At 29.9% G+C, this 24172-nt stretch overlaps 1 protein-coding gene across 4 annotated transcripts in view; it reads left to right on the forward strand.

The window, feature by feature from the left end:
- Positions 1 to 24172, forward strand: part of LOC117168377 — a 55822-nt gene that overhangs the window by 17596 nt on the left and 14054 nt on the right. For 2 of the 4 annotated variants that reach the window (XM_033353978.1, XM_033353981.1), the window contains exons 3-11: positions 18842 to 19011; positions 19096 to 19344; positions 19509 to 19666; positions 19749 to 20177; positions 20343 to 21410; positions 21544 to 21681; positions 21759 to 22038; positions 22155 to 22394; positions 22504 to 22743. In XM_033353978.1, the coding sequence (XP_033209869.1) occupies positions 18842 to 19011; positions 19096 to 19344; positions 19509 to 19666; positions 19749 to 20177; positions 20343 to 21410; positions 21544 to 21681; positions 21759 to 22038; positions 22155 to 22394; positions 22504 to 22743 (2972 nt within the window). Of the gene's footprint in view, positions 1 to 18841; positions 19012 to 19095; positions 19345 to 19508; positions 19667 to 19748; positions 20178 to 20342; positions 21411 to 21543; positions 21682 to 21758; positions 22039 to 22154; positions 22395 to 22503; positions 22744 to 24172 lie in introns of those variants that run through there. The other 2 variants (XM_033353979.1, XM_033353980.1) reach the window with 2 other exon arrangements.

A 24172-nucleotide genomic window follows, 5' to 3' on the forward strand; every position in this document is an offset into this window, starting at 1 on the left:
AAACATTTTAAACCTCTTAAAAAAGTTTCATTTCTTTTTATATCTTTTGAGCTGAATAAAATTATTCTTTATTTCTTGAAATTGTGTTTTGATGACTTTGTAAATATCTTCAAATGTTTAACTTCAAAAATCGATATTCATTTTTTTAAATCACTTTAAATTATTTTTAAATATTTCCCACATTCTAAAATCTTATTAAACATACTTAAATTTCTTCTAAAATTTTTCTATCCTGAAAAATAAAAAAAAAATTGATTTAAAATCTACTACATTCTTTTTCTAAATATTGGGAAATCATACATAATGTCTGAAGGAATTTTTAATGTTGTTTCAAAATTCATTTTAAAAAAATGTTGTAAAATTTCCTCACGAATTTTAAGAAAATATTGTTATTCTGCTGGAAACTTTCGAAATTCTCAAAAAGTTAATGTGCAGAATCCCTGAAAATAAAAATTAGAATCCTACGAACAAATGGGTACCGAAACGTCGGTTATTATTTTTTACAAATGTTTCTTATTAAGATTTCATAATAATAAAAATAAAAGTGACGAAAGGAATAAAAACAGAAGGTAGGGATCTTTCTTTCCTCTTTTTAAATTTTTTTTTCAAATGTATTTTCTTTTTTAGAATTTTTTAAATCTTTTTCAAATTTCAATAGGAACACCTTTTGGTGGTTCTCCTAATTTATTCGTTAGATTCTCGGTTTTATTTTTAGGAAATCTAAAAGTTCAGTCAAAAATGTTCTTTTTACATTCTCATCATTTATGATTGAGAAAGTATCAGAATTGTCCGAAATTTGACACCACTGTTTTTCAACGGATGTAAACGTTCCGAGACCCCCTGAATTCGAAAATCAGGTTTTTAGATGAAGTCTGTCTGTCTGTCCGTCCTGCCGTCCGTCCGTAAACACGATAACTCTCGAAAAAATAAACGGATAAAATTCATCTTTGCCACACTTATTTTAGATCATAAGAGAAAGGGCGAGTTCGTTAACCAGCCATTTTTTATAAAAAATGAAAAAGTGAGCGCATTTTGAAAACTATTGATACCACTTTTTTCTGAATTTGAAAATTCTGTGTAAGAATATTCATATTATTAAAAAGGACAAATAATTTATCCTAATCACCTTTTTTGTTAAAAAGTAAATTTTTAGAGTTATAGCTATTTTATCATTTTTTAAATCAACCGAAAATGAATATTTTAAGCCAAAAGACGTACGATATGAAAAAAAGTCAAGAAAAACATTACTTTTTAAAAGTCCTACAAGATTATCCTAACAAATTTTTGGATTTTTTTGGAAAATAAGAAATTCAAATTTTGTTTGCACAAAAAATAATTAAAAGTAAAAAATTTCATTTTGTGGTTAAACTATGTAGGATACGAAGAAATATGAATTAACCAAAATTGTGATCCCAAAAAAGATCTACAATTTCGTTAATAATCATTTCTTGATAGAACGCATACTATTTTTTTTTATTCGTGAAAAATAACATTTAAAAAAAATGAGTGGAAAAACGACAAAAGTTATAAGAAAAAAAAGATTCAACAAAACCTGTTTACAAATGTCTATCGAAAATCGAGCGCGCAATGCGAGTGCCACTATGAGAATTTGCACCTTAAAATCTAAAACAGAGCTTTAAAAACTTGATCTTTAACCATACTTAATTAAGTTGACAATTCAGAATATCAAGGCGCATACAAATATTGCCATCTAAAAGAGATCTTCTTGATCAAGTTTTATTTAAGCATGACAAATGCAAACGTTGAATATTCGAGCACGAAGCGCAAGGTGTACTTATGTCCGAGTGTGAAGCGAGAGGTAATCCATTATCTAGCGCGAAGCGTGAGATTCAATTGCCGCGCGCCTTAGGCGCGCTCAAACTTGTGTCTTAAAAAAAATTATTTTTTAATTATAACCCGAGTAAAAATGCTTTGACTTGAGTTCGACTTGGTTATGTCTTGAGTTCGTCTCCAAGACATAGATGTCTGGCTGCATTTCAAAACTGAGTCGAGACATAGGCCTTCGTCTTACTTTTATGGCCACGACAGGTAAAACGACGTTTACTTGTCTTAATTAAAGCCTTGTCTTGGCTAAGATGACGTTTACTTGACTTAAGACGAGCCTCGTCTTGACTGAGATTATTAAACCTTTTTTGGCTCAGAAATGAAATTAAAATTGATGAATGAAAAATTTGTAATTATTAAATTAGTTATTTTTAATTTAAAAATTCAGAATCGTTGGGTCTGAACGAGTATAGCCCTAAAAAATGTTCTTCAAAAAAAAATAAAAATTGTGACTTTCTAGAAGGATCTCCTAAGCCGTTAGAAATACGTAAATTCAAACAAGATTTTCGGTATCATCGTCAAACAAGTATAATACAAATAACAATCCGTAAATAGGTTGCTTTCTTATGTATATTGTATAAAAATATACAAGATTGTTTAACCATTAACAAAGATTAGTTTTTATGACTCTTAGAAATAACCTTTTTGTTAGGGCAGGTATACGCTCGAAGTTATAAACCGCACGTGTTGGAGTCATAAAAATACGACTCAAGAGATAAATTTATGTGTCGAAGACATAAAAAATTGTCTCCAAGACATAAATTGGAGTATGGATACGCCTCAAAACTGAGACACGCTCAAGTCGACCTTTTCGACTTGAGCATGTCTTGATTGGGGACAATTCACGTCGAACTCAAGTCCAAGTATTTTTATTTGGGAGGATAAGTCTTCCTCAGATTTTGCTGTTTAATTTTTGAAACTTTTGCTTATAAAATTATTAATGTGTCCTGAACATTTCTTAATTTAAAAAAAAATTATGAAGAAGTTGAATTCTTAATCTCAACTTCAGGATAAAGTCACAAATTCAACCGTGTTAATACGCACCTTGCATTTTTTATAGCTAACCACACAGGTCCCATGAAACCCTGATAAAAAAATTTCGGAATTTTACAAAACGAGATAATGAAAGTTATTGCAGTGAAAAATGGAAAATTTATCATTGTTTCCATAAAAACCTAAATAATGATTGCTGATTTTTTTTAATATCCGGCAAAAATAGGGAATGATTTGCTGAACGACAGAAAGAAAAGTTTGGAAACAGATTTTTTGGAAATTGGTCTTGCTTTTGTTCCGTTTACCATAAAATTTTTTGGGGCTTAGTAGCTCCGATTTGCAACCTTTATACTTTCAGAAAAATGCTGTTCTTCCATCCATCAATCCATCGAACTTACTTTATTAACCGACTTTACCCAGTATTAGCCGACTTCACCCCGTACCCTACTCGAATTTACCCCAAAATTGGCCAACTTTACCTCGTGCTTTATCAGGGGGGGGGGGGTTAGAGTATAGGAAAATAATTAATGTCCTAATAGGTTATGAAACCTACGAAGACTACCATGATTCAGTAATTTAAAAAAGTATAGGGTCTCGTCGTACTAATTCCTCATAGAAAAGAAAAATTGATGGACCCTTGTCGTCTTCGTGGTTGTAAATTAATTATTAAGAGCATAAGGTATAATGACGCAAGGAAAAAATGAAGAAAAAGGTGGGCATGGTATTCGACGGTATTTTAATATCTCAGATATTGATTTCTTTTCAAAGCGGTTATCTTCCTTGGCAGCTCTCTTCGTCTCTATCCCTCCTGCGGTAAAACGGTAGATTCTTACACCGGATGACAAAATGACAAAGGAGTGGTCGCCCGGGGCCAGCGATATTACCGTTTCCGTTTCGGAACTATGCGAACTGTCTACCCCCACCTTCGAAAACCGCCCGCCGAAAACGACCCGTGATTGATTATGCTCCCTGCAATTTTGGCTGTTGCCACCCTCGAAATGCGATTGATCGATGTGTGAAAAGGCCGCCACTGTAAAACAGACCGAACCGCAAAAAAGAAAATGCTGCACACTTAATACCATCGTAGTGATTAACATAATTAGATATTTTCCATGAAACTATTAAAAATAAAAGTTTCATCTTACTCCCCCCCCCTCCCTCATCAAGGATAATTTAAATAATAAAACATCAGGCTTCCACGCATACAACGCTAGCTCTAGAAACCTGGGGAAATAGGGGGATTGTTCACGATAATAACGAAATAATAGGGAAATCTATTTTTTTATATAAATAACAATTAAGATGACATGTTGAATTCAATATGAAATGCTTTAAATTCTCAAAATTTTAAATATTTCATACCTTTACTTTAATGCGTTTTTTTTAAATAGTTGAATTTTCAACCCGACAACCTCAAGATCAGAACTCTAAATTTTAAACATAAAAAGAATGTTGTACCACTTTTTCATTTTTTTATTGTTTATTTAAAGAATGAAAATTGGATACTTACTCGAGAACATTAACTAAAAAGTATAAAATAATTCATCCTACTCAAATGCAGCTTTATAATCCCATGCAAATTCATAGTCTCATAAACGTTACTAGGAAAATTATTTCACATGAAAAACGTGGGGCGTCTGTAATACAATCTTAGTGCATGAATAGTTTGTTTGAACCGGTCGTGTGATTAATTTAAACTATAAATACTCTTACAGTTATTACTCATATCTATTACTGTTTAGTTAATTCATTGGAAAATAAACTTGAAAGTTTTTCAAATTAACCGGCAATCGAAATTTCTCTGATTCGATTCCCAGTGGAGCGATCATTAGAGGATTTTTTTTCGGAAAAATATAATTCTAGAATTTTTTTAATTTACTTTCCATCTTGTCAAAAAATGTGGTTAAGGCGGGTTTTAGGGGTTCGCCCCCCCCTTCCCCTAGAAATGTGAAAAAAAACTTCTTTTAATTTAATTTTAACATCATGTAAAATTTCAAGAAATCACTAACCCCCCTGCCCCAAAATTTTTTTCTACGTGCGCCCCTGAAACCATTGGAACCATAGAACCATGATTAATTACTGTATTATATTGCATTACCATCAATTTCTGACTTACGTGCACATTTTTAAGTCTCTGTCCCTATTCGAAGTGCATGAAAAATTAATTAAAAAATTTGATCAGTGCAGATAAGAAAGGGATTTAATAAAAACGGGGATGAATTCTCAACAAATAGTGTCATTTTCTACCCAAGAAGACAATTTTTCAACAAAATGGAGCATTTTTGTAATAAACACCCACATTTCAAATATATAAATGATACGTTTTAAAAAAAAAAGAGAAAGTTTTAGTTTGCAGATATAAAATTAATTTTTATCATAGAAAAACCAATTTTTAATAACGTAGCGAAATTTTCAGTCAGAGAGCTGAATCTTGAAAGAAAAAATTTCCAGGAAAGCATTTCAATTTTAAAACCATTAGTTGAATTTTGAACAGCAAGAGGTGAGTATACAACAGAATAGACGAATTTTCAAACAGAAGAATGCATTTTTTTAAAGAGAAATGAACGATATACCAAAAAAGACTAAGTTTAAACAATTTTAACAATAAATTAATTTTCAAACAAGAAATGTTACTTTTTTACTATAAAACGTTAATTATTGAACCATGGCGACAAATGGTAAAAAATAATTGAACACCTGACCAGAATGATGAATTCTCGACAAATAAGATTAAATTACGAAAAACAGAATTCTAAAAAAATTACTTTCTAACAAAGTTCTTCAGCTTCAAGCCAAGCAATTGAATTATTAACCAAGAAACATAAATTTGTTACCAAATAGTTAATTTTTCAACCAAAGAAATTAATTTTTCGCTGAAAAAATTAATCTTCTACCAAAGAAGATGATTTTTCCACAAAAAACATGAATATTTACAAAAATTTTGAAATTTGAAGCTAAACTAAAAATTATCTACAACTCAGTTTAATTTCAAAACCGAAAATATTCTGTTTTTTTTTAAATTTGATTTTCAACAAACAAATAAATCTTGGTAAGAAGAGTTCGCTTTGAAACGAATTTTTAACCAAACCGTTAAATTTTTAACAAAAAAGTTGATTTTCAGCAAATCAGTTGAATTTTAAACAAAAATGTATGCAGATGTATGTAATGGTCAAAGAATCGGAAACTGTAATTTGATAATTCGCAATTATCTTTTGTGAAAGTTCCGTCGGCTTTAACGAACACCTTCTCATAACGCCTCTCGTGCTTCACACGCGATTTGGTCCGAAATATTTTCTCTTTTTCTTCTTCTCTCATATAGTTTATCGAAAAATTTAATTTTTTATTTTTAATATTTTTTTTAACCAACAAAAGCTATGCATCCTATCAAAAAAATGCAGGATTACAAATTTATAACGCTTTTTTGGATAACCAGATTTTGTATGTTAATTTTTTTCATAACTTGTGTTACACATGTGAGAAAATTAAATTTTTTTCAATTTTAATATTATTTTATTACAAATAAAACAAAAACTACGATTCCTATAAAAAAGTCACCAATACAAACAATTCATATCTTTGTATCTTGAACAGTTTGACTGCAATATGGAACTTTTTATTTTTGAAATTATTTTTTACGAATAAATTTTGAATTTTCGATTTCTAATGTAAAATAAAAAAAGCTGTTACGATAGTCTTATAGCGCTTTCAGAAAATAATTTTTTTGCTCTTTTGACTTTTTTTATTTCGTGCGTTCCTTGGCCTAAAATGTTTGTTTTCGTTAATTTTTTTTATTTTTAAAAAGCTTAAAAAAAAGGTTACGGAAAAATTGTTGCAGCTTCCAGTATAACGAATAGCCATGAATGGAAAGTTTAAATTTTGAAAACAGTGGCCTGAAACATGTTTAAAATGATCTAACTTTGTGAATTCTGAACCAAAATGGCTGGCTAATGAATTTGTCCTTAATTTTTCGGCACTGAAAATTATTGTTTCTTTTTTTTAAGTTCTTGTTTGCACAAAAAGACAAACACACAGAAAGATACACAGACATATATGTAACACAGTGACAAACAGATTCTTAAAACATATTTTTCGGGTTCAGAGGGTTTCAAAACTTCGATATTTGACAAAAACGTTGGATGGGGGGGGGGGGAGCAAATCAGAAAAAAACTCTAATACCTCTTCTAATGACAATGCAAATATTGAATTTTAACTGAAAATTTTTTTAAATTGGTTGAATTTAAAAAAGTCTAATTTTTGACCAGATATGTTGATTTCTTAATAAAATAGTTACATGTTCAACAAAATAATTCAATCTCTAACTGAACAGTAGAATTTTTAAGGCCACAAGATAAATTTTGAACTCAAAATATATAAGTTCAAGTTCAAGCCATAACAAAGAAAATTGGGAAAAAGTGGAAATTTCTAAAAATAGAGGATAAAACAAGGATTTTTTAAAACTGTAAAAAAGGAATAGGGGTCGAAGTGTTAAGTCGGAAATTACATGATATTGATTTTTAAATATATTAAGTTATCATTGAGCTGTTCTATTGCAGGGCCATCTCTCTCAAAATTTGAAATCTTTTTCCAAATTTATCATCAGGAAGCATACTAAAAGTTATCTAAATTCATAAGGCTTCTTCTAGCTGCCCCTTCCCCATACCACTTATGCGAGTTGCACTGACTTAAATACAGTTTTATTCTCTGGCAAAAAAAATTGAAACACATTAGAGGCATTAAGGTCCGGTTACTTTAGACTTTAAATGCTACCTCTCTAGATTATTAAAATATATCTTCGTCGTTCTTTCAAGAATGTCGGCTGACAAAACAATGACATGTACTACTGCGTCCTAAATGTAAATTACCACTGCCTGACTAAACACTGACCTGTACCAACTTAGCTAATTAGGCTTTGCCATGAATTGCCGATCTTCGACCTATACTGAGGTATTCTGATTAGCTACCCCCCCCCCCCCCCCCCCCCCCCCCCCTCTATTAACTGTAGGCGCCCCCATATTGGTTGACGATTCTTAAATCTAAACTACTAAAAGTGACCATTACCTTGTAGAACAGTATTAAAATAACTGAAAAATGGAAACTTATTCAATTCAGGAAATTATCGCAATATTAACAAGTTTTTATTGCTGACCAAATAATAAAAAAATTAGTTCATTTGTATCAACCCCAGGACTAAATTGGAAAATCTACTATCGAGACATCTGGAAAAATCCAGATGGGCGGATTATCATGTGGGCCGATCTCTGTGGGAGGGATCACGTGTTATACGTAAAAAATTAATTTTCTGATTGATTATGCCAGTTTTTTGAATTAATAATACCACCACAATTGTACCATATTATTTTAATTCACCAGACTCATTTTTAATGAAAAATTGTGCACTCTTATTGAAATGATCTTCAGCTTTGTTGAACCTCTTCAATAGATTTGGAGTCAGATTAAAAATAAAGTAATTAACCCTAGAATGTTGAACCGTGCTTGGTCTTTTCATAAGAACAAATAAAGTTTAATAAATGGCGATTATACAAGCTTACAAACTTTTTTAAATTATTTACTTTGATATATGAAAACGCTTTGAAAATTAGAAGGAAGAATATCCTTCATATATTAAAAGTGTATAAGTTGATGTCGATTTCTTTAAATAGCACAGTGAAAGTCTAAGAGTAAATATTTTTTCTCAGTCGGATATTAATAAAACTAAAAATTAAAAACTATTAATAAAAACGATGTGTAAGTTACTATTTAACGTTATCATTATGTATATCACGAAAAAATTGGCTATTTATTTTTAAGGTTTCATAATGTAACTTTTTTCTTAGATAGTTTTTTAGATTTTTTCGTATTGTAGAAACATTTCAACATGTGAAATACATTTTAAAAAATTAACGCTATTTTCTATCTGTTTTTTGGCTTATTAATCATACCCACAATTATTTGTAAGATTCGTCAATCCATCAGTCCCTTCTCGCATGGGAGCTAAACCAAATTCTGAAGAGCCTCCATCTTAGAACTTTTAACTTGTTTTTCAAAAAATTTCCACTTAAAATATAAAAATGTGTCATTTTTTACTGAATAATTTGCTACGCTATCATAGAAGAAAATAATTCTTTCTATTGAAATAGCTTGAGACTGAGTTCAGACAATAGTCATGAATATTAATGCAAATTTATTTATAAATATCTTCATAAACAATTTAAGAAAGTAAATAAGAAAGGTATTTAAAATACTTAATAAAGAATTTTGTAGAAAACTAATAAATTTAGTTGAAAATGAACTTTTTTGTTGAAAATTCATGTTTTTGGGATTGAAATTTGTTTAATTTTGTTTAAAAATTCAACAATTTGATTACATTTTTTTTAATAAAAAATTTATTTGGTTGAAGATTCATCTGTTTTGTCAGACACTTTATCTTTTTTATTTGCAAGTCGAACTGTTTGGCTTATAATTCATTCGTTTTTAAAATGAATGGAACGGTTTTTAAATTATAATTTAAATATTTTTTGGTTGAAATATCAACTATTTAATAAACGTATTAAGCCCTCAACCGAAACAGATTAATTTTCAACCAAAAAGTTGCGTTTTTTAAACAAGAAAAATGAAAATTATGATTAAACAAAATTTTCCAACCAAGAGGAAAATTACAAAAAATAGTTTAAATAATATACAAAAAAGATTCTTCAGACAAGAAAGAAAAAAGTTTTAACCTAATTGCTGTATTTTCAATTAAAAAAAAGGAATTTTGTACCAAACAGTTGAATTTTTTACCTATCGACATGACTTTTTAATAAAACAATTTTTACACAATATTATATTGAACAGTAATCACTATATAAATTAATTTTTTTTCAAGAGCTGGTAACATCCATTTCCGTTTTTTTTCGTTTTGTATTTTTTTTTTGCTTTTGGCGAAATAATTAAACTAAAAAACATATATTTAAAATTTTTTAAAAAATCGTTTGTGTTAATTTTTTTGTGTTTTTAAATTGGGGGGGGGGGTCTCAGTGTAAAAGATTTAAAACAGTCAGTTTTACATTAGCGTGGTCCAAATTATGCCTGTAAAAATTCAACTTTCGATTTTTGGACATAACCTCCTACCCTGCCATTCTTTCGTTTCCCGGAAAAAATAGCGCACTTTTTTCTTGAAAATGACCTGCTCATTTGGGCAGTCAAAATTTATACCTGTAAAAATTCAACTGATCATTTTTTGTGTTAAGCCCCCCCCCCCCCACCCGCTATTTTCCGTTTTCAGAAAAAAGGAATAACGTAATTTTTTTCAACATTAAACTGTGCCCCCCGGGCTTTTATAATTAACATGGGGCTTTAATGGAAAAAGCTCATTTAAAAAAAATTGTAAAAATAAGTACTAATTATAAACATGTTGTGTATTAAAGTATAGTCACCTATTGTAGCGAGTAATCAAGGAATGATTCCGGCCTAATGACCTATAGTTTTTACATCCTCAATTGCCTTTTATTGTGCCTGAGAAATTACCAAAAAATGCAAAATAGGAATTTTCTATAAAATTCATGCTAAAGACGCTATTTCTTGCAAATTTTTTCAACGTGAATTCTTTTTTATTATTAGTTGGCGAGTTTTCAGGTATTTGTCAATTAATTTTAAATTCTTTGAACAATTATTCTACCCCTATAAATTGTGAAAAGTTATGATCTTACTGGAAAAATTATAAAAAATAGATGAATATTCATTTTTTTAAACAATCTTTTCTTCCTAATCTCATAAAAAGTCATTAGCTTTTTTGTGTGAAATTAATGACACAATTAAAGAGTGTTGATAGTAATATGTCTTTGAAGGGAATTTGGTAATTATTTAAAAAATATTTATATGTTTACGCAACTTTTTCTGCCTGTAATGCGAGCAAGATTATTATTATTCGCGATATATTATACAAAGTTGACCATGTTTATTTTTCAAACCATTTTTTTCCCTGAAATCTTGAAAAAAATTTTTTTTTGAAATAATGACGAAATAAATGAATATTTAAGAGCAATCTTTCTTTCTAAAGGAAAATTATCAATTTTTTAAAGAATTTTCTTTCTGTGAATCATTGAAAGTTATTCTTTTCTGTAAATATTTAAACAAATAATAATCATTAATTTGCGCCTGTTCATAGAAAAGGTAGAGAAAAGTCTAGATTTTACGAATCTTTTGCACGCACCGTGTAGCTTCATAATTAAGTTTCCAGAAAAAAAATAACTTTTGACGATTATAGGGAGAAAACAATATTAAAACCAATGTAAATTGTTGAAATAATTAACAAATATGTTAAACGAAAATTACAACACTTGACATTCATCAACCTTGTGTAATTTATCCCAAAAGATAATATCTTTTAACGATTCGTCCGGGGGTGTGGGGGGGGGATTCTACCAACAAATATTTATTGTTTAAAAAATTCTAAATTATTCTAAATTATTTTTAAAATACTTGAAAATTCGTCGCTTAACTATCAAAAATAATTCATTTTTAAAGAGTCCAAAAAATATTGCGCCTAGCATGAATTTGATAGTAAACTGCCATTTTGCATTTTTTGGGGCATTTCCGGGCCCAACACAAGAAGGTTGGGGGTATCAAAATGAAATGTTATTCGGTTTTACTTATTCTTACAGTACTGATTAGAGCTGACTACTTTTTATTTACAAAAATTTGTGGAAGTGGACAGAAATGTACACCCCCCCCCCCCCAGCTCATCCAATAGGATGGCTAATGATTTAAAATTTCCTGAAAAACTTTATTTTGATGGTGCACTTTCAAATGGCTGAATCAACTTTTGATTCCATTAAGGGGTAATTTTTGCATGCTTACACGGCTATATCCTTCTTCAAAAAATTTTCCCAGACTTGTTTTAAAGAAAAATTCATTTATACAGTGATTACTGTTCAATATAATATTGTACAAAAATTGTTTTTTAAGTCATCGCGTTCGAAAAAAATGCAACTTTGTTGTACAAAATTCGTCTTTTTCACTTAAAAATTTAGCAGTTAGATTAAAAAAAAATTTCTCTAGACTGAAGAATCTTCTTTGACTAATATTTCAACTATTCGTTTTAAAGTCGTCTTTTTGGTTTGGATTTTTTTTAAATGAAAAATTTAATCTTTATTTATCAAAAGCTTTGAGTTTCAAACTAATTTAAGAGATTAAATCTAAAAGTCTTCGAATTTCTAGCTAATATTTTTTTGGTTGAAATATTAACAATTATATTTTTTATTAGAATTCACCTTTTTTTGTTAACCTATTTCTTCAATTTTCTAACAGATTGTTGAATTTTCAAATAAAAAAGACTAATTTTCTACCAAAAAAGATGAATTTTTATCAAAGAATATTATAGTTGATATTTCAACAAAAATTGTTTTATTATCAATTAAAAACAGTTTAAATCATTGAAAAAACGAATTTTCACTTACACTGTTCGACTTGTATCCAAAAAGGATAAAATTTTTATCAAAACAGATGAATTTTCAACCCAGTAAATTTTACATTAAAAAAATAATAATTTAACCAAATTGTAGAATTTTCCGCAAACATTATAAAATTTCCAAACCTCGAAATATGAATTTTCAACAAGAAAGTTAACTTTAAACCAAATACATTAATTTTCTACAAAATTATTGAATTCTGAAGCAGTGCAACTTTTAACCAAGTAGTGAAATTTTTTATCAAAATGGGTTAATTCTGATCGAGAAATAGAGTAGTTAAAATTTCAAACAAAGATTTTAATTAGAAATTGGAAGCAGTTGAATTAATTTTAAAAAATAATGAATTTTCTAAAAAACTGTTGAAGCCTCAATCTAAGCAGATTAATTTTTAACCAAACAGTCGAATTTTTGCTCAACAAGGATGAAATTTATATTTAATTTATATTAATATTTAAAAGATCAATTTTATAACCAAAAAAATCTTTTTTTTAACTCGTAAATATAAATTTTTCACAGAAAAGTTCATTTACAAACAAACAGTTGAATATTGAAGTAAATCGATAATATTAAACTTCTTAATAATAATTATATTTAATTTTAATCTATAATATTAAATTTCAATGCATACTTATTAATTTTCATCATAAAACTAAATTCATTAGTTACTATTAAATTAGTTACTTATTTATAACTAAGAGAGAAAAAATAAATTGATTCTGAGTTATAATAATATATTTTTGTTTTTTAATGTCTTCTATAATTGTAAGTTAATTTTACAAGTTTATTTTGATAAACCTAATAGGATTTTGCTTGTCCCAGTATTGGCTTCTTTTTTGCCCCACACTTTAAAATAAATAATGTATTTTTTGTTCTAATCGAGCCAATAATTTAGTAGGCACTTATTAAAATGGTTTTCGTACCAAAAAGTACAATTCACCAGTTTAAAATTGTGTTTTTGTGGGTTAGCTTTACGTAACTGTACCAGTAATGGTCAGTTTACCTTCTAGACATTTTTTCTGAAACCCAGTGATTTTCTCCCAGTTCGTACTCTTTTTTTATAGCTCAAAAGACCGCTTTTCACAATTAATATTTATCAATTGCCTTAAAATGTATGCTACCTTACCTAAAAAGTTATGTTCTCCAAATTAATTACTAACTTTGAAATATTACTTCTGAAAAGCTTTGAAAGATTTTATAGTAAGAAGGAAATATAGGCACATTATAAACACAAACCTCCTGGCCTTTTAGATGTTGTGTCTCTAGAAAAATAATGAAGAACATACCTTGAGGGTTCCATCAAAAGAACAGTGAAAGAAACGCAACAATCGAGGACAGGCACGTGGACCTGATGAGGTGGGAGGGTCAGGAGTGAGAAAAAGCAAAGAAAATGTAATTGGGGTGCAGAGGGTGAAGTAGTTCATTTAGTTGAATGCCGTGTGTAATTGGGTATAACATTACCGTTTTCCTCACGCTTTCTCTCATTCCCTCCGTTTTTCCAACACTTCCACCATGTCCTTTTGACAGTGAACTCTCTTGCTTTCTGTGGTACCGCTGTTTCCCGCACCCACCAAACGATAGTTGGTGTACCTACTAGAGCCCGCCGGGAATGAGATGCAGATTGCCAGAGGCCACTTCAGGCTCTAGAGGGAGTGAATTTTTAATATCACCGCCATTCCTACGGTTCTAGGCTCTATGGAGAACCCATTGTCTTTCCGGCGTCTCCACGCAAGACGCGTGTACAACAGAGCCCACCCATTATTATAACGCGCTCTGAAACAGAATAGGGACCGCGAATTGTCGCCGAAAGGACAGCCTTTTCTGCGACTTTGCCAACTTTCGCAGACGTGAAGGCAGTATACCAGTAATATATCTCCTGGTCCAGGTATCGATGGCTATCGATCTCCCAGCACGTGCCTCGAGCTTCAGGTTTCACAGCAATTTGGTAGTGGATGATAAATTGATTAGGGGACTTCTTGGGTCAAGCAAGAGGGTGGATGGGTGCACTAAGTTTTGTAGCGACCTTGTCATGGGGGAATACTAAATTTCATGGCCCCCTTGTTATATAGATAGATGTGTTCGATTATTATTATGCCAAAAATTAATGATCTCTGGCACTAATGCTATTTTAGGGTAGCCACATTGTATCTAACAATCATTATTATTGAAATAAAATATTACAGAATTTTTCCAAACATAATAACTGACATACTTCAGACAACGATAACCTCCAGGTGTGAAAGGTACTTAATTTAAGAAGCATTCGATGTTTCTAGAGCCAACGAACAATCCTCATCAGGAAACAATTTTAATTCGTAATTTGGTCTTAATTGTAGTAAACGACACCTTCTTTCCATTTTCAAATTCTCGAAATCAAAATCTGTAAATTTAAACAAATTAACTAAATTTTAAAATGAGAAAAATTTTTAAGTAAGAAATTTGGATGATTTTATTTTGGATTCTAAAAAAGTTTGACATATTGATAAGTGAGGTTATGGAAATATAAAATTCAATTTACGTTACCTGTTTTAAATTTAAAGTCTAAGGAAATGTTTATGTATCAAATTAATGCTCATTATTTTGTTCAACAAATGACTTTAAATTCAACACAGTTAACGTAAATTGAATTTCATATTTCCATAAACTCACTTATTAAAATGTTAATATTTTTTCAGAATCCAAAATAAAATCTTCCAAACTTTTTATTTTAAAATTGTTCTGATTTTAACATTTTATCAATTTGTTTAAATTTAGAGTTTTTTATTTCAAGAATTTGGGAGTGGGTAAGAGGTGCATTTGACTACAATTTTTATCTAATTACAAACTAATATTTTTCCTGATGAGGAGAGCTTATTGACCCTCGACACGTCGAATGTTTCTTAAATAAATAACCTACCACATCTGGAGCTTACTGTTGTCTAAAGTATGTAAGTTATTATCTTCCAAAAAATTCTACAATTTATCATTCTCTCAGACGAATTCAACACCATCCCCGGATCAGCAACATTGATCGTTATTAAAAATAAAATAAAAAAATCTTTAACATTTGATTAAAGCAATGCAAGTAGTAATAAATAACAGAGTCGTATCAACTTAAACAGACGAGTTTAATCATTGTTTAAACGTTTCGGAAACCAACCGTTTTATTACAAATAGTAATAATGTTTTTTGAATCAAACTATTTTTGATATTATCAGCATTTTTTTATTATATAATTTTTTCATCGAAGCAATTTTTGGTGGTAAGGGATGTTTAGATAGAAAATTAAGTAGTGGCCCACAATAGGTTGATTTGCGAACCCAATTAGTATAGATAGAACTATTATCATTTTTAATGATGATAATGTTTAAAAAACTGATAATATTATTATACTCTATTTAAGACCATGTGATGAGTAGGTCACGTGACCATGTTTATACTTTACCGTCACTTTTTTTATTTTGTAACTTATTTTCTCACGAAGCGCCATATCGAGTTAAAAATTTAGGATACTATACAGGAAGAACTAAAAAAAGGTGGGTCTGGTCCTAAATTTTTGTAATTATGGCAACAGTTTTTAAAAATTTTTCGTTGTTGCTTTTTTTATAATTATTAAAATTTAGGACCACACCCACCTTTCTCAGTGCTGCTTATTTCTTATATAACTTTCTTAACATGAGCATTATTAAAAATAATAATGGTTCCAACTCTAATAATTGGTTTCAAAAATCAACCTATTCTGGTCGATTACTTGATTTTCTATCTAAGGACTTCTTACAACCGAAAATTGCCATTATAAAAACTTAGTAGACTCAGCTATTCTATTTTCCGAGAAAAAATTTTCTAGCGAAAACTTAGAAATAGTAAAACATTACCTTTTTCTAAATAATCTTTTACCAAATGTTATTAATAAACCCACTGATAACAGATTCAAAGAAATTAATAAAAACACTTAAATAACAATTCTCATAACATACAAAAAAGAATTTGATCGAATACACAATATTCTATTCCATATTATCGTAAAATTTCAAAAAATATAAAAATACTCTTTAAAGCTTGTAAAATCAGCACCACTTTTCGTATTTATTCTAAACTTGATAAAATGAAAAAATGAGGTAAAGACGAATTAGAAACTCTAGAAAAAAATGAGATCGTTTACCGTTTCTCTTGTAATTGTGGAAAATATTATAATGCACAAACAAAAAGACCTCTACACATTAGACAAAAAGAACACACAGATAGTGTCAAATCAAGTTATGATAACGTTTCTATTGATAATTTATATGATAATATTAATGATAATTAATTCTTACTTTTTTCTGTGGTATTACATTGAAATTTCACATCAAGAAAGTCACTTTTGGAGTCATCATTATGGGAGCAGGATGTTCTTCCATCCTGCTCTGATAAAAAATATTATGTTTTAAAATTTTTTTAAGCCTTTTTTCTACCATAAGTTAAGTTTTTTGAAAGGTGTTCTTAAATCTTATATAAATTACACATTACAACTAAACATATAGTTACAAAATTGAAACTATTTCTTTTTACAGCATAAATCTTAGACATATATTTTTTTAACAAATAGGAAAATTTCCTTTAGTTACCTTCACTACATTATAACCAAAAGTGACTATTGAATTTCGTAATTAATTATCAAGTTTATTTTCTCTTACGATTATTATGTTTTTATTATTTTGTTCGTTTTAAGAAGTTTACTCTTTTTATAGCTTTTTCAGATTATAATTTTTCAAAATTAAATCCCCTGATAATGGAAACAGTTCGTTCCCGAAACGTTGGGAAAAATATAAAATAAACTCGTCTAATTGAGTTGATACAACTTATTTACGTAATATTAAACTCTAAATCATTAATATTTCTTTATGTCTTACGGTCCACATTAGTTAAATTAAAAATTAACCAAAAAACATTTTTTTGAACTCAGAATTTATTTGATTAAAAACTCATTTTTAAATCCTTGACGTTTCTGTACAATGCGTACCTTCTTCAAACGGTTGTAACCTAAATAATTAAATTTTCCCAATAATATTATTATATTTAATATAGTACATTTTTTGTCCTGAGTTTTAGTAGTTTGAATTAATTCAATATAATATTAATACCGAAGAGCAAAAGCAAACATAAAAAAATAACAAACATAAAAACGGTGTCGTTTGGAAAATTGTTTCAATTTTAAAAAAGATAAGAATTTTTATTTTTATGTCTCAAACAATTTAAAGAGACTCTAATAAATTAAATACTACATTCAAAAAATAATAAAAATGAACTTTATCGTAGCTTAGGAAGGACGAACAGAAACTGATCAACAGAAATTTTTTTTCATAAAAATTTCTAATATTTCTTTAGTGGAATATTTATCAGCATCACTTATTAGTTTATAATTGTTTAAACAAGTTTCATTTGTTTGAGTAATTTTCAAAACAAGTTTTTCAATAAAAAATATTGCTGTTGGTCTGGTGAAATATTTAACAACATTGATTAATTTAGTTTTTATTGTGTAAACAAATTTAAGTTTGTTTAAAACAAAAAATAAGTAATTGTTTATTCAATTAAAAAATATTCTTCAATGAATTTATGTCAATAACCATATTAAGCTGCCAGTTAGACGAGTTTTTAAAAAAAAACCTTTTCTAAACAAGTGGAATTTGTTTAAATAAATAACAATTAATTAACGAATGTTCATCAATATTCCACCCGATGAACAGTAGTAATTTTTATTTTTGAAAATCGAAAAAAAATTATTCAATTATTAATTATTAAACAATTTCAAATTAATCAATCAATATTGAGAAACAATCCACTAAACAAATAGTAATATTTGTTGATAAAAAAAGACTTTTAAAAACGAAAATAATTTAAACAAATTACATTTGTTTAAATAATTGTAAACTAATCAACAAATGTTAATACCGTGCTCGAAAATTCGATATAATGAAAAATGGACATTTCGGATTTTAAGGGTAGTTTTCAGGGACTCGTGGGGATGTGTTCGGGGCGTCAAGCCCATAAGTCTGATCAATGAAATTCCAAAAACTGGAAACAGTATATTTTCCCCATGCAGCTTACACGGGAAACTTTAAGTCAAAACCCGAAACTGTTAAAAATAACATAAAAAAAGGAATTTCTTTTTTCGGATTTGGAATGGAATGGGGAGATTATTGCCCTCTAAAAAATAATTTTCTTAGCCTTCCAAGTCTTCAATGGTGAGATAAGGGGTTTGGACTTAATGAATGAATAGGGTGATAGGTGCCGGTTTGCAGGGGGGTGTCACATTAAATTTAAAATTATTTTTTAAGAAGGACGGTAAAGGGAAAAGTTGAGGCAGTAGTATAGGTCAACGTCTCGTCCACCACTTGTGGGATCAGCAGTATAAGTCAGTGTATCATCTTCGGTTCCAAACTACAGAGTTTAAACGGGATGAAATCATGCAACCTCCCCCCCCCCCTTCAAATCTATTATAATACATACATTTTAAATTTAATATTATGAACATCGGCAAAATAATGTCTTATATACTTAGTTTATCAAAATTAATTATTCTTTCCTAAATATTACAGGGGGATCATAGCAGGATTAGTAATTCTGAAGAAGACGTATCTGTAAGTGAAAATGAAAAAATTCTAGCACTTAATTGGTTCCTAAAAAACGCTTCAGGGAAACAAAATGAATTTCAGTGGATATATCAAATAGTACATAAGATGAAATTGAGGACAAAAAATTTAGAGAAGTAGAGATTTTTTAAAGATTTATTACAGTAATTTATCTTTTGTGAGTAAGTGCATCGATATTCACTTTTATAATTTGCATTCAGCTCTGCAGAGCAGAAACGTAGATATTCTTCGAGATTAGCTGCTGTCCCTTCTGCTAGAATAGAAGCAACAAGAAAAAAACGAGAATTTAATACAAATCGCAATTCCGACATATCAGATGAGCACCGAAAGAGGAAATTCGAGTCTCATGATTCCCTTGGTGTCCCCAAAAGAATTCACTTAGAAAAAGAAGTGAAATTCAAGAGATATGCTCAAAATAGTGATTTTAAATATAATACAATTTTATTAGGGTAAACAATTGTATGGTTACCATAACAATAATGCTGATAATAAGACAATAATGAAACGTAATTTAACCTAAATCATGTCATCAGATATGATAGATTTTACCGAAGAAACTGTTTTGTCCCTTCTATCTTTATATTTTGTGAACAATACATTTTTACGAATTTAGGTCAATCGATAAACCAATTAACGAAGAAATGGAAGCTTCAAAGGATTTATTTTGTAAGAAGGCTGATTCTAGGTTTACTTATCAGAAACTTAAAGGAGATACTCTAAGTCGATGTACAAATAATTATGAAATTGCTCCAGCAGATTTTGTAATTTTAGGTACGTCTAAAAAATCAAAAATATACTTTTATCTTACATTCTATTATCATAAATATTTAATATAGCACGATGCATTTAATAGATATTTCAAAAGAAGTTTGGCATCTTTCCTGTTTAAAAATAAATTACAAAGAGAATAAAAAAATTGATAGTGATGTAGAAGACCCAGGTAACTCTGTAGTCCAATGTGAACTAAGTCAAATAATAGGTCATGTTTTATCGGAAAAGTCACGAACAATGAAAGAAGCAAACGCGGATCAGTTTTCACTGTCTTTAGAAACGTTGAAGCAGACTGTACTGGAACCACGAGAGAGCCTCATTGAGTCTAACAAAGGAACGAATAAAAACGGCAATATGACGAACATTTCAAGACCTGAAGAATATGACACACAGGTTGAAAAAGATACTAGAAAAAGAGATCATAGAAAGAATGAACATGAAAGCGATATGCTTTTGAGGGATTTAAAAAAACTGAATACTATTTATGGCTATGCGAAGAATGTAAAGAAAAGTAAGATTATACTTAAATTAGTGCATTGAATAAGAATTAACGTTACTTTAAGTAATTATATTTTTAGCTGTAGAATAAATAGTATTTTTGAATACTGTTTTAAATGTTATCTTTCATTTTTGCTAATCTTTGTTAAAGATCATAAGTATTATTTTATTGGTATAGGTTTCAATTGTTGGGAGGATTTTACATTAGCAGCAGAAATCTTTTACTTTAAAAGGAGGGCAAAGGATTCAGAATATGCAAGTAAATTAAAAAAGAGTAATGACTTAGAAGATGAAAATGAAGATGAGATTTCTTACCTAAAAGAAATCACACAAAGGGTGAAAAAGGATAGGAAGAATAATGAAGAAGAGGAAGACTTGAAGTTATTTCAGAAAGCGGGGTTTGGGGAGTTATCCTTTGAAATTCTAAATGACCATAGAGGGATTATTAAAACAAGTTTGAAAAGAGAACAAAAACAAGATCCCATTGAAGTCCATTTTCAATCCTTAATTAGACAAACAACTGGGAAAAATAGTAAACATTCTGTTGAAAGACAAAATAAACTTTTAATTGACATATCTTTTGTTCCCAATACGACTTATGGTTCAAACTCTGATTATATGTTTCAAAATCATAAAGAAAACAAAATAACAGAACTAAATGATTTTAATAAGTCCTTGTTATTTACAAATCTTGTTTTGAACAAATCTTTAGATATGAGTGATGTTAGTGTTTTAAAAGTTAAGAGTGAGTTTAAGAGCACTCGAGATGATAATATTCAATATTCAAAAAAAAATCCCATTGTAGAATACAATTATATAAATACAATACATATTGATCAGAATTTTAGGAATTTAGAAGAATCTAAAATTAATGTTTATTTTAAAGTCAACTCTTCAAAATTAGATCCAACTTCAGAACTTCAAGAATTCGATAACAATCAAAGAAATGTATCAAAGACAGACATAATAGGAGGATCTCAAAGTATTCCAGGAGCTGACAGGATTATGATATTTCAGCATAGAATGGGGAGAAGAATACTTCAAGATTCTGTTAAAAAAAATAGAAATTGGTATGAAAATCCTTCGAAGTTTTACAAGCGAACCAAGCAATTTAAAAGACTCGGAAAATCATTTGAAAGAAGTCAAAACAAGGAGGAATTTAAAAATATTGAAGATTATGAAGATCAAGAAAAGGAAGATGGTTTTCAGGATTATAATGATAAGAAAACTGAGACTGAAGACTATGGTATGTAGTATATTAACTTTCGAATAATCAGAAAAAGTGCTTTATTTCAAAAAATATATATAATCCGATTAAATGGAACTTGCAAAGAGTGAATTTAAACGAGAAGAAGGATCGAAAATGAACTCATTTTCAGGGCTGTATCTTAATACAGAAGATGGCGATGTAAGAAAGAGACGTGTACCAGTAATTCAGTATTTTGACTACGAAGGAGCTGCTAATGATGAAGATGAAGAAATGCCTATTAGTACTAAAATCCAGTTTAAAATAAAAGGTAGGAAAACTAAGTACATGTTATTAAATTTTGTATCCTTTTTCTTCAAATCAATTTATTTTAATCATGTTTTATAGATACGCCCCGAGAAAAGTCAGACATGTATCCTCAGAAAAAGAACCAACAAAAAGATGAAGAAGAAAAATTAGACAAGGATAAAAAAGTAACGAAAAATAAAACCCCAAGAGAAGAATTTATTGGTAATATAAACGTTCCTAAAATTTCCGAAAACAAAACTTTGAATGAAACACCATATCCCAAGGATGTTCCTTTTCGTGGGAAAATAAAACATGGTAAGGAAAACCAAGGTAAAGATAAATTGAGCGATCAAAGGCCACAGAGGAACCCACGAATATGGTGAGATACTTCATCCAAATATTTTCAATAAAGACTTATAATTTTATCACTGCTTCCATGTGCAGTTAAAATTACGAAAATTGGTGAATTTATTGACAGTACAGAACATCGAACAGGTTTGATCAGTCGTCTGAAACGCTCAAACTTTTGAAAGCCTCAAATAAAGCTAATGAGGATTCAAGAAGACTTATATTCACAGAACCTTTAGAGTATAATCTTAACGTTCAAGGAAAACTTAAACCGGGAGCTCTGAGTGACTTTTTAAGTAACGACCTGCCTTTAGAAGAGCGTCTGTTTGAACAGGATAATGATCTGCTGAGTTTTGAAAACAACGAAGAAGATTACGAACCGCAAAGGTAAGCATATTGGATTCGCAGTTTGGAAAAATATTACTAATAAAGTCTGATTTGAAGATAATATATTGCTTAAACAATTTATTATTAAAGCGCGATTTCCTGGTTTTAGAAATGGAGAATATCGAAAATTAGAAGACAGTGTTGTAAGTCGAGAAAAGGATTTGGGAGCGAAGTATGAAGAGCTAGAAAATACGAATGCCTCGGAAGGACCAATAAGGGAGAGATCTAGGCTAAGAGGGGATCATAGAATGAATCTTGATTTTCAAGAAGCTTCCGATATGGAGAAAAATCAATTTGATGGAGATAGTGAAGGATCTCGAAGAAACTGGTACCAGAAAGAACGAGACAGGTAAGAGGTTGTACCAGTATCCCCCACCCCTCTCTTCCTCTTCCTGTGCGTAAATTATGGTATTCAAAAATAATAAGATGTAGAACTTGAGACTACCCGTGTGGAAAAATGGAGGGGGCCCCCGTCAGGGTCCACATGGATTGCCCTCATGTCTTGCGGAATCGATGAGGGCAATCCAGACGTGGCTCCTTATGGAAACGACATGCTAATCCATAGGGGCCCAACAAGGGCTTCCCCCATGGATCCCTCATAGTTGCCACATAGTTGCCTCATGTTGGGCCAGTACTGGATATCGCTACCTGTACAGTACTATTTCAATAGGAAATTAACTATGGGCGGCAGTACTGCGTCAGTGCTAACTAGTACCATACTGCTATACTCTAACCGTATAACAAAAAATTTATTTAAAAAATAAATATTAATTGATTGCGACTATTTTGTCTGCAGATATTAATAGTCCTGTTTAGAGTGAATACATATATCACAATTTTAAACATTATATTACAAATAAAATTTCTAACGCTACGGGGTATCGAACCTACATAATCATCTATCCCTAAATCTATCGCCTAGCAGTCGGGAGTGTTAACCACTGCGCTAAACCGACAAGTTGAAACTCGATGAAAAAGCCATCCTCATAAGCTGTATTATTATACGACGTTTTGTAAATGTAAAATACACGAACTGTTAAAAGGAATATCAATAAAATAATTATCAAATAAATAATTTAAATCAATTACCATTTTTCTTCGCGTGATATATATTTTTTTTCATGGAACATCAATATTGTCAGAGTTCGAATTTCAAAAAAGTGTTATCGAACTTTTGTCAGAAATTCGCTGTTTGAAAGTCTGAACTCATGAAACCATGAAATTTGTGGCGTCAAAAAAATATTCCCCCTTTGGACTTTGAAACTTGAATCATTGATCCATGAGGGCAACCGAGCTGGATCCCCTGCGGGGACCTCTATGGAACATCCCTATTGTGAGAGTTCGAACTTCAGAAATAAGTCATTCAATTTTTGACAGAAAATCATTATTTGCAAGTTTGAACTCATGAAACCTTAAAATTTGTGGTGTTGAAAAAATATTCACCCTGTGCACTTTGAAATTTGGATCGTTTATCCGTGAGGGCAACCGAGCGGGGCCCTCGAGGGGGGCCCTCGTAGAATTTCCACGCGTGGAACATCAATCCGGCCCCCCGCCGGGGGCCCTCTTCCTAAGAGGTCTTAGCGGGGCTTTTTCCACACGGGTAATGGAATTTTTTTCAATTAAAAATAATATATGCTGTGCAGGGTAAAATATTCATTCTAAAAATTCCTAGATTTTTAAATGAACAATTTTTTATTTTCCTTGAATATTAACGTTCGAATACTAACATTTTAATTTTGTATTATCTTTAGGATCAAACCTTTTATATGCGGAATAAC

This window comes from Belonocnema kinseyi, chromosome 2, assembly GCF_010883055.1.
Source record: "Belonocnema kinseyi isolate 2016_QV_RU_SX_M_011 chromosome 2, B_treatae_v1, whole genome shotgun sequence".
Taxonomy (NCBI): domain Eukaryota; kingdom Metazoa; phylum Arthropoda; class Insecta; order Hymenoptera; family Cynipidae; genus Belonocnema; species Belonocnema kinseyi.